At 44.8% G+C, this 12253-nt stretch overlaps 1 protein-coding gene across 2 annotated transcripts in view; it reads right to left on the reverse strand.

Moving 5' to 3' along the window:
• Nucleotides 1-347: 347 nt before the first annotated feature.
• Nucleotides 348-12253, reverse strand: part of fgd1 (FYVE, RhoGEF and PH domain containing 1) — a 51462-nt gene continuing 39556 nt past the window's right edge. For both annotated transcript variants that reach the window (XM_042002873.1, XM_042002872.1), the window contains exon 18: nt 348-630. In XM_042002873.1, coding sequence (XP_041858807.1) covers nt 355-630 — 276 coding nt within the window. In that variant the 3' untranslated portion in view covers nt 348-354. The remainder of the gene's footprint in view (nt 631-12253) is intronic.

Below are 12253 nucleotides of genomic sequence, written 5' to 3' on the forward strand. Positions count from 1 at the left end.
ATAAATTGTGCATCAGGTCTGGATTAGTTCTGGATTGGTTCTGAATCAGGTCTGGAGCAGGTATCAATTCTGGATCAGGTCTAGATCAGGTATCAGTTAATTCAGGTTCAGGTCTTGATCAGGTCTAGATCAGTTCTGGATCAGGTTTGGATCAGGTCTAGATCAGGTTTAGATTAGTTCTGGATCAGGTATAAATTAATTCTGGGTCAGGTCTCAGTTGGTTTTGGATCAGGTCTAGATCAGGTTCTGGTCTTCTTTTTCTCGTTGTTTTCAGGTCTAGTTTTGATTTTAATCAGGACTGATCCTCAAAGACTCGGCTTTTGTCATTATCATCGTCATCATCATCATCAAGAATCACGTGTTCTCCCCTTCAGTCTCAACGGTAAGCTCCTCCCCCTCCTCTTCCAGACTCTCCACGATTGGCTGGTGCATCAGAGGCTCCTCCCCTCTCCCAGCCCTCGACAGGACGTCCATCCACCTGCGCTGTAGCTCCTCCCCTTCAGCGCTGAAGTACAGGGTTAGGTGACTCTGGGAGATCTTGAAGGAGTGGCGTCTCTCCAGTCGATCACATGACTCAGGTAGTGAGACCTCGTAGCCAATGAGAGGGACGCTCCGCTGCGCCTTCACGTCCTGCAGAAAAAAGAAACCCCGCCCATTATTTCCCCTCAGAGTGCATCTCAGAAGCAGTGACTGTTCACCAGGAACACTGATCCCAGTCCAGGTTCTGGTCTACAGCTGGACCGGACCAGTAGCATAATGGCCTCTAAATAAATGGTGTAAATAATAAACTTCCCTGTGAGAAAATATTATAAACAACCAGAAATTTATGGAGAAAAATAATAAATATTAAACCTCAGTTACACATTTATATTATTTAGTTATTTATTTTATATTTCTGTTGTATTTACTTTAAATAAAGATATTTTCTAACAAATTTTTATTTATACAATTGTTTTTATTAATAAAATTTGATTATTTTCATGCACTTTTTTTCAATTTTAATAAATTGAAAAATAATTTGATAAATTCATGATCTTGTATTTAAACAAAATGACTTACAAAAACTATATAAAACTAAAAAATAAAATTATATGCACTGCCTCCAGCACTACATGACAGCACCTGGTCCACCTGGACTCCAGCGGTCTGACTACCACCTAATGATGACGTCCATCTTGTTTGAATTCATGCTTGTGTTGTTCTTCCTCTCAAATGTAAGTCGCTTTGGATAAAAGCATCTGCTAAATGACTGTAGAATAGAATAGAATAGAACAGAAAGATTGAAGATTTTCAGAGTATGATTCATATTTTATTCTACAGTATCTATTATTTTCATTTAATAACATTGTATTTATTTGGCGTATGTACTGATTTACACACACGCCACCACGTAGGCCACATCCAGTCAGAGCAGCTTCTCCACCTCCAGACGTTTTTTGAATGAACATGCGTGTACATTTCCACCTGCGTGCAGGAACCCTGAACACCTGAACGGACTCCCCTCATCATGCAAACTGAAGTCACGTCCTAAAAACAAAGATGGAAAACGTCTTCCTCGACGAGGACCTGTTGTGGAAATTTCATATTATTCCCTTTATTATATTGTGTCTACTGATCCCTCTCAGGGTAAACAGGTTGTTTAGGTTCTTGGTAATTGAGTTTAATCCTGAGTAGCCTGTTGCTATCATGCATTCTTTAGAACAGTTCGCTCTGACCTGTGTGACTTATCTGATACCAGCCAGGCGCCTCAGGATGACCCAGCAGGGCATCCTGGCCTTAATGTCACTAGGGTTGTTTACGTGCTCAATAAACTGAAAAAGCTCATTAGGTTTGCTGAAGTGTCTAATCCTGTGTGAGGAACAGACAATCTCTTTGTTTGTATTTCATGATGTACTGTGACGTGATCATTCTGCTTAAAAGATGCTGCATGTGTGTTTCTTATCAGATTCTGTTCAGATCTCTGTGCTGTCAGACCTCTGAGCAGTCTCTCAGGAATTCTTTCTATTCTTTGTATTTTATTCTGTGTTCGAATAAACTTGTAATCATTCTTCACTTCAGAACCAGACTCTTAATTCCTTGACAGAGTAACTTTTTGCCTCAACAACCTGGTGTCAGAAGTGCTCCTGCGTGGTCAGTTTCGGGTTTTACGACGGGTGTCTGATCAACCTGAGCACGTCTCAGCTTTTGTTTTCTGGGGGACTCCTCGTGGATCTCCTTACTGGCCCGCCAGGACCTCGAACATCTTCCATCCTGTCAAGGAAGTCTGGTGAGTGAGAAATTACTCTAGGATTTTAGTTTGCTCTCACGCACACACACACATCTCTCCCTTTTTAGAAAAGTAGGAGGCCGGGCAGCCGGGGATTTTGGGAGCTCCGCTTACTAGGAGCAGGCCTGGAAGTCTCATTAGGAGATCTGGGGCAGGTTAAAATCCCTTCACAAGGGTGTGAGTGGGTCTCTCGCTGGAAAGCAGTGAGATAAGGCGGACGGATTAGCCGTTATTCCGTATTCTACAGAGACGTCTGTAGTCTAAGGTGTGGGAATATTCCTCCCTGTGCTTAAGTGTAAACATGGGTAATGTAAGCTCCAAAACACCGGCGACGCCCCGCGGTGAACTCTTTGAGTTCATGGAACGTAAGTATGGGAAGGTGTGTGTGGAAATGTGTGCGGAGTAGATCCAGAATGGTATTTTTCCAGCCGAAGGCTCTTTGAGCCCGGCAGCATTAAAAATAACTAAAGAAGGTTTAGATAGGATGAGAGACAAATTAAAGGCACAGAAACGGGTGAAGGTCTCAGATTGGGACCGCTTAGAAAACATCAGGCGGCTTTAACAAACTGGCTCGCAGAATGTGAGCGTCGGCAGAGAAAACAGAACGCCAGAGTTCTTCCAAAACTTACTGAACCTCCACAAACTGACCTGCACCGACCTGACAACAGCCATGATAAGCGAATGACAACCTCTGTTGCTGTGTCTCACTTTTCTCAGCTGAAAACTAACTCATTGTATCCTCTCTACCTGCATGTCCACCATCGGGCCCGAGCGGCCAGAACACCTCATTCCTGTGCCCAGACCTGACGATGCTGGGAGCGTCTCCGGATCCGGACTTGGATTGCCTACCCCCAGTCCCGCCACCGGCCCAAGGCCGAACCACAGCCCGATCCGCAGACCACAGAGGAAAAGAAAAAGTCCAAAGCCCCTCACAAAAGCAGCAGAACCTCCATTGTGACCCTGAGGAAAGATGGCCTGAACTCTGATTCCACCACTCACTCAGTGGCTGGTCCGACTGGGACCCATTCTGGTCTTCCGAACATGGACGGAGACCGAGGTCGCTGAGATCGCGACCCAATTGCCCCTTTGACCTCTGGGCCAAAGTTTGCTGATGAGTTTCCTCTTTTCTGCTGCTGGAGCTGCTGAGGGGGGACAAAGAGCTGCACCTGGCTGCTATGACAATGTATTCAGCTCTGTCTGGTCCAAACCCAAACGGGGCCAGACGGCGTGACTTCCCACGTGGACGTGGGCGTGGTTCTCGAGGACGTGGCTGCCATCATGACGCATGTCATATCTGCGGACAGCTGGGACACTGGAAGGCTGAGTGTCCGCGTCGCCTGAAAAACCGGGGCCGGCAACTTGCCCCTTCAGATTGAAAGGGGGGTGTGTGGCAGCCAGGGATGGATCACGGGGGACGCTCCACATCTCTGGGTGACGTAACTTACACACACAAAGTTTTGACCCAGTAAATGAAAGCTCTCCTCTCCTTTTCCTCCTGCTCTGCTGCAAGCACACAGACACCCAATGTAAAACAAACTACAGATAACACAACACACACACCCAGCTCCCACACACACACACACCACACACACACCCGCTGAAGGTCACAACACTGATGAACACGTGCAGTTTCCCTCGCTCTGTTGCAATGAAGAAACGCTTGCTGTTTCCTCTGACTTTGACTAAATTAACCATGCTTATCTCTGTGCTCGAAAGCAGATGCATACCGACGAAGACGTATAGCAGCGAAAATACGCATTTAACGGCTGAGGCCTACAAGATTTTCCCAAACCTACAAGTCGAGGTGTCGGGTAAGACCGTTGAATTCATGGTAGACTCTGGTGCAACTAGATCAGTTGAGGGCTTCTGAGTTTCCTGTGCCGCTTAAGATGTCTGGTAATTTTGTGCATTCAATCTCTGCGTCTGGGACCACCGTGAAAGAAATGGTTGACCGCACCCCTTGGGTGTAATTTACTCTTGGGGTGTAAATTTAAACATTTATTTCTGCTGTCTGAAGTTGGTCCGGTCAACCTTTTTGGGTCGAGATTTGATGTGTCGGTTAAACATTTGTCTCACATCTTCTCCTGATGGAGTGAAAGTTATGGCCAACCCTGACTCCGTCATCACAGCATGGACACACCCCCTGGGAAATCCTGTGTGCTATTGTTGGGAGGTCCCGAGCCAAATTTTTTCTGCAGCAGCTGACTGAGGTAAAAATCTTTCCCCCTCTGTCTCCAGCCCTGCTCAGATCTGTGTGTGCATTGCTAACATCTCACGGGAACCCGATGAGAGATTTGAAACACAATGGTTTAATCATTCTCCAGAAACTTTAAAGGTGTCATCTGTAAAGTGGAATGAGCACGTGGCTGCAGCTGTGTTCAGTCTGACAGAAGAACAGAAGGGATGCTTCCTGCTTCCGCATCCCGCATGCTCCTCCCTACAGCTATGTGAGTGAAACAGGGTAATGCATGTATGTGAGCCGGCTGGTGTAAATGTGTGTGACTCTGAGTCTGTGTGGCTGCAGGGTGATGGATGGGTGTGACTGATGACGTCAGCGTGTTGTTGAGTGTGTGTGAGAAGGCCTAAGACTGGAGTTCTATCCCTCTTGAACCTGCAGTGATGTTTTTCTCCTGCTGTGAATCCAGCTTGAAGGACACCCCCCTTTACCCCGTCTAACCGCTGACCCAGGATCTGATAAGATGGTTTCTCTCTCATTCCTACAGCTGAAGCAGTGAGAGTGAGTAAAACCTTGTTCTGCCAGAGGTGTAAAGGGCCCATACTGATCCTTATGTGCATTTATGGAAATACTGAACAGCAGTTTTCCTGCTTGGTTCTGTGTGGGGATGCGAACGGCAACTTCCCTGATTTCCTGTCAACTTTAAGTGTGTGCGTAATTCACACCAAAACTGCTTGTGTGTCTCTGGGTCCCGATTATTTTATTTTTGCTCACAGTTGGGTTAAGTTAAGGTTTTGAACATCTTGGTACCTATAATTTATAATAAACCAGAAACAGCTTCCATTTTGCTCTTAAAAAGGCTGCATAATAACTTTGAGCCGTGGTCTCATGTGTGAACATAACATGCTGCATTTAATAATAATACATTTTATTTAAAGCGCCTTTCAGGGCACCCAAGGACGCTGTACAAACAAATAATAAAACATTAAAAGTACAGGAGAGGCAGACATATACAACACAATCTAAAAATCTAAACATAAAGGGCAGAGTGGCGAGGATGTGATTGAAAATAATGTTACAGAGAGTATGCTGTTCTGAAAAGATGAGTTTTGAGTTTGGAAATGAAGATGAGGAGAGAGTCGGTATTGCGGAGGTCAGGAGGAAGTGCGTTCCAGAGCTGCCCCATGGTGCTGAGACGGGCAGGAGGGACAGAGAGATGGATAGAAGAGGAGGAGCGAAGACATCTGGAAGGGGTGACTATGTGGAGAAGATCTGAGAGGTAAGGGGGTGAGAGTTTATGTATGGATTTGTATGTATGGAGGAGAATCTTGTATTCTATCCTGTACTTGATGGGAAGCCAGTGGAGTTCTTGCAGGATGGGAGTGATGTGATGAATGGAAGGAGTTCGGGTGATGATGCGGGCAGCAGAGTTCTGAACCATTTGGGGTTTATGAATGGATTTTTGTGGGAGGCCAAAGAGGAGAGAGTTGCAGTAATCCAGGCGGGAGGTGACAAGGCTGTGCACCAGGATAGAGGTGGTGTGGGGGGTGAGGGAGGGGCGAAGACGGTTGATATTACGCAGATGGAAATAGGCTGAACGGGTGATGTTATTGATGTGTGAGGTGAATGATTTAGGGGTTATTAGCAGCCACATCCACATATACTGGAATCATTTTCTTTGGTATTGCTCTATCATGGCTCATTGCTAAGTTAAAATGGATAACATGGCTCTTTGAGATCAAGGTCTCAAACATCTATAAAAAAGGGAAAAAACGTGCTATTTTTACTTTAAAGAATAAACACTGAAGGCCTGATCTATATTTCAACCAAGCAAACTAAAGATCTGAAATCTGTCTAAAAACAAATAAATGAATCCCGGGCACTTTGAGAAAATGTTGATTAATAAATGGGAATAAAAAAAAAAATTTAAAGTAAAGTTAAGGAGCTCCTCTTTTACCGGTCACCAAATAACCAGATGGAAATTAGTTAAAGTAAAAGAAGGGAAAGTTTAAAAACTAGCTCCACAAACCTACGATAATATAGATAAAATAGTTTTTTTGGTTGTTGTTGCTATTTGAAATAACATGGGAAGGTGCACTGTAAGAATTAATACAGAGATGTACCTGGAGAAAATACAAACTATTTCATAATAATCTGATATCCATGGATGTTTTAAAATGATTCTCTTGGAAAATAAAATACAGAATTGTAAAAGAACAAAAGCGAAAAGCTGCTCAAGCAAAAACCTGGCTGATGATGGACACATAATTAAAAGCAATTTAACTTGATTTAATGTCCTTATCATCTCGGAGTTTAATAACTAGATTAAGAAAACTCCAGCAGACTTCATGTCTTTCCAAAACTATGTGATATTGGCCTTTATGGATCCTCCTACATGCAGGGAAAATCTACCTGCTCTGATTTGGCTTTTCTGCAGAACGAGTGACGTAACTGACAAAGTTCTGACTGACCTGAACGAATTGACGGACTTTACTCGACCTTTTCCTTCCAGCAGGATTTTCTCCAGGATGCTGCTCTGCTTCCACACAGGGATGGTTGCTGTGTTTCATAATGCTGCTACTCTGATGTTATTAACCAGAAACACCTTTATTTTCCTGATAAGCAGGACTGATGACGCTGATCTATCTACAGGAAAAGACGTCTATACTAAATCGCTGTTGAATATGTGTGTGTACATTTTGAAAAATCAAACATGATTTTGACACTTATGACATTCTGGGATAAACTTTTACAGGAAGGATATTATCACCATGGATACGGGTGCATGTGCTGTTTTAGTTCATCTTATCATACTGCTGATGATGCTGCTTTCACAGGGGTGATACCGGAGCAGTGGCCTTCAGGATCCAGTCGTATAGTTTGGTCATTTCATAATAACTTGTTTTTTCTAGATTACAGGAACAAGCAGATGTTGTAATGGAAAATATCTGATATGTTTATGTTGGTTATGTGCATGTATGACACTGTCCTGTGGTTTGAGGGAATGTTGATGTGTTTTAGATTGTTTGTTGGTCCACATCTTTCTCTCCTAATGCTGGTTGCTATGGTGACGCAGTCACCGTTCTAAAAACCGGACGGTAAGCTGGTTTTGGACGTGTCTCGGGCACCGTTACTCCTGTCTGTCTCACTCCGCCGTCTCTCGCTTGATGTCTCCCTTCTTCTCCTCCTCGCTCCCTCTCTCCTCTGCCCTCTGTTCCCCTCCCTTCACATCCTCTGCTTTGCATGCTGACGGCTCTCTACCTCCTCCTGACCTGCAGGAGGATGTGTAACCGGACAAGGTTGAACCTCAGTCCATTTCAGGTTCTCTCTAGCAGGCCTCCTGGTCTTGGAACTGAGCCGGCCCAACCTGGAATCGTCATTGGTGAGGATTTAGTGTTGTTTTATTGTGAAACCTTTTCCTTGTGCTTTCTGAGGCTTCACAGGATCAGCAGCTCTCCCACAACCAGCTGAAATGGGTTTCACACACTGATGCAGAATGGCTGGATTGTAGTTTGTTCGTGACGTGTTTCCACGTCCTGCTGAAACCGTGGGCCATTCGATCCGTCCTGGAGACTGGATCCTGACTAAGAACCTCAAAAGGATGCACTGTGGGTCCCAGCGGTTCTGTGGACCCCTTCCAGGCTGGTGCCCATTTCATCGGAGTCCAGGGACACGTCCGGTGCCCCCCCGAGGGTGCAGCTGTATCACCTGGCCCTTAGCCTGAGAAGGAGCCTAGCAACGGGACGTCGTGGCCCCGGACAGAGCGGGTGAGCCTAGCAACACAACTGGATTTCCCTGGCTCCTTCTGACCTGAGCCCACCACTGATCTGCCTGTTTGCTGCTTGCACACCTTTTTCCTGCCTAAAGGTGTGCAGTTCATTTTCCCTGTGGGAAAAAGGAATGGAACCCTGGATGCGTCAACACCGTCTCCCACCTGGTACGTTTTCAGTTCCTGAGTTACACAGACTGCCACGCCATGTCATCAATCATCATGACGAACATGATAACTTGTGGTATGCACTTGCTAAGCAGACCACAACCAAAGTGATTAACAGCACATGTTACGTGTGTTCTCTGATCCCTCATGCCACACCGACTGGAGACTGGAGAGCGGCTGGTGCTATCCTTCCTGGCTGCCAGATCAGTGGGTAAATCTAACAGTACACATTTCCTCAATGCTTCTTTGCCTCTGAAGTTTTGTCCATGGATGCATGATTTTTCATTTCAGTCTATTAGGTTTCACAGAGACTTCTCCAGCAACACTGATCACCTGATTTCTAAGTCTGTGACGCCTTCTAGTTCTGTACATGCAGTGGCCGCCCCGCTGTGTTTTGAGATGCCTTGTTTTGATGTGTCTATGCTTTTAGGTGTAAGCAGTACCTGTAATCACACCATCCTTGCTTCATGTGGGTTTTTTTTGCTGCTGGATAGACCTCCCTGTAATGATCCTAATTATACGTTGTGTGCAGGAGAGAGTAATGTTAAGTTGTCCTGGTTTGTCCCTATTTAACTCTTCTATCTCCATCTTCTATCTCCATCTCCTGAGGGTTATAGTTGTCCAACTAATGTGGGTTGGGTTTGCAGTTCAAAGTCCTTTTTGTATCTGCCTAGAAATTGGTGTGGTAGACGCTATCTATCTTATCTCATCCCTCACCTCCGTGTGTTGTCAGATCTTTCAGGGGTTCTCGCTCCTCCTCATATGACTACAAGGGCTCGTATCTCCATCACTAACTCAGTGCTTGGGGGTGTTTTTTCCACACTATGGTACAGTTAACAATGCTTTTCAAATGGACGCGTTAGCTGTAGAGTTAGAAAGTCTCACTTTTCTAAAACCAAGGGGTTTGACGTGTTAGATTACATTAGATTAGATAAACTTTATTGATCCCACGGACGGGAAATTCACTTATTACAGCAGCAAAGCAAAAAAAGTGAAAAAAAGAAAGAATAAATAGGTAAACTTAAAGAGTTAAATATAACACAATAAACATAAAAAACAATAACAGAATAAGGTGACGGTATAAATGACTGTGTAAACAGTGTAAACAGACTACAACATGACAGCCTGGTTCAGGGGTTACAGATTGTTGTAGAGTCTGACAGCAGTTGGGATGAAGGACCTGCGGAGCCTCTTTCTTACACCGTGGGTGTAGCAGTCTGCTGCTGAAGGACCTGACTTAAAGGCCCTCCGGGTCATGACCCTGCAGAATAGGATGGCTCTGGATTTTCTCTTAGCTGAAAGGGGGGACCTGCAAGGTTATAGGGGACGAGTGTTGTACATTCATTCCTGATATGTCTACTGATCTGTCTTCTGTTCATGTCACCTTAGAGATCTGTTATCTGGGATGGAGGCTCAGGATAGCTCTGGTTTTTCTTCTGAGTTATGGTCTTGGTTTCAGGCAGGTGGCTGGTGGCATATCTTGCTCGCAGTCTTAGGCCCTATTTTTGCTGTTCTGATTACCTGCTGGCTTGTGGTGACTTTCCTCCCCCGGTGCCTCAAGGTTCTGATAACATCTGCGTTTCCTGGTCATTCCCTCCAGATGTTTGTTAGTGCTCAGGGCGATTTTTCTAACACCCCGTTAGATGTCCTGGTTTCTCCTCCCGCTTAGCCTCCCCGGATCTGTTATGATGATACTGGTCTTCCGCTTGATTTTTCTAGTGATGATGAAGTTTAGATTGTGTGGATAGTTTTCTGTTTAGTCATCTTAGTTTGCTCTGATTCTCATTCATATGTATTCTGATGTGTTTTTGCTGGAAATCACATGTGTTGAATTGAGGTTTATTTTATTTCCCCATTCAGAGTTATGATGAAGTTTCTCGAATCCTCGTGATCTTCAACTTCTGATGTTTTGTCTGAATGTATATTGGGAATGGTGATTGGATTTGATTGTTGAATATAATCATTAAGGGTTTTTTTTACTACAAATACATTACTTTTATTACTTTTATCTTTTATGGGTTTTCTGTTTTTTTGTTTCAATTGTTTTTTTTTCTTTGTTTTTATGTGTTTTTATGTTTATGTTTTTTTTGTTTTTTTGCCTCAACAGACCCAAACTGCTAAAATGCAAAATTAATGCAGAAAAATAAAAACAGGTCAATAAACAGTGCAGGACCCCCTGCCCCCCAGACCAGGGCTGTCACCATGGCAACAACCCCACAGACAGAGCTACAGGTGTGGAGGATCCCCAAGACGAAACACTGGAGTTAAAGAGTAAAAACAAGAATAAATAAACGTAGAAAAAATAAGAACTGATGTGGGTTTCCTTCCCTCCAGTCCTACATCCCCATACCCCCTCTCCCCCCAACGCTGCCACACACCCATACGTGCAGGATTTTGAGGAGCGTGCATGTCATATGGGATGTTGTGGATGAGGCCATCTCAGTGGCCTCGTTCGCTGCACCCTGTGGCGGCTCGTTACCAATACACAAAAACACAAACCCTGACGCCACACTAGCAGAACTCGTGGGGGCCGTGCCCCCTGGTATCTGGCAGACGGGGCTGTTTGGGAAGGCGGGACCTCCCGTGTGGTGACTCACGCAGCGCTGAGTGGTCATGGCCCCTGAATTTGAATTTTAAATGAGTACTTTTACTATAAGTTAGCGAGTTACTTTTTCTTTTGTTTAAAAAACAGATGTTTCAAAAGTACAGCATAATAAAAACATACCGTTTACTAGAGACTGCTGGCGGGTGATCCTTATGCAGGGGCACAGCCAGGAATTTAGGGCCCATGAAAAACAACAACATTGCCCCTCCACCATTAATATCTGCTGCAAGAAAGCTACCATAAAGACGTACTGAAGACCATTATTTACAATTTCAATAACATTTTGATTATAAAAATCCAATCTTGGAAAATTTTCTTCTCTCTTTCACATGAGAGTAATTAAAATATACATAATTTATTCACCTTCTGACACACTTTGACACACTCTGACACGCTTCTGACACACTCACACACACTCTGACATGCTTCTGACACGCTTTTACATGCTTCTGACACGCTTTTACATGCTTCTGTCACGCTTTTGACACGCTTCTGACACACGTTGACTCCCTTCTGACACACTCTGACACGCTTCTGACACACTGACACACTGTGACACACTTCTGACATGCTTCTGACCCGCGCTGCGGCGCACCAGGTGGAAACCAAACCGCTGACTAAAACAGCTGCAGCCGTAATGTGCCACGCACGCACCCAGTGGAAATCAGGGGTGAGCATGAACTCAAGCCACCCCATCACAAAGATGACCTCGGACCCACCCAGGGCGGCAGAGGAAGGCCCCAGCCAGAGCCCCCCACGGTCACAGGCCCCACAAGCCCAGAAGTGGCGCCCCCCCCCCCCACTTTCCCATTGGAGTTGCCAGAATCCACCCCAATGTTCTAGCCTCACACCCCTGGAACCAGGGTACCATCAACCGTTTTCCCCCTTCCTCCCCTTACCCACACTAACCCCCTACACCCCAACCACCTTCCCTCCTCACCCCAGCCACCCATCCTCCCACCATGGAAAAAGTAAGGCTTTGGTTATTTTTAGAAATTCCCACCGAGCATTAAAGAGGAACTGATATTAATGCTTTTAAAACACTGATGTGTTTTGATGGCTGAGCTGATAAATGGCAGGTCAGAGATAACCAGATCCTCACATAATGCTTGCTCTACATCTAACCATGATTCATCCAGACCGCTAGGTTTAAGACATTTGGAGATAAACTGCAGCTTGTTAGCTGAGAAAAAGTAATTAAAGAAATGCTGACTACCAGAATCTTTGCCCCTATATAACTTTTGTAAATGAATATATAAATATCCTCAT

Source organism: Melanotaenia boesemani, chromosome 13 (genome assembly GCF_017639745.1).
Source record: "Melanotaenia boesemani isolate fMelBoe1 chromosome 13, fMelBoe1.pri, whole genome shotgun sequence".
NCBI classification, from domain to species: Eukaryota; Metazoa; Chordata; class Actinopteri; order Atheriniformes; family Melanotaeniidae; genus Melanotaenia; species Melanotaenia boesemani.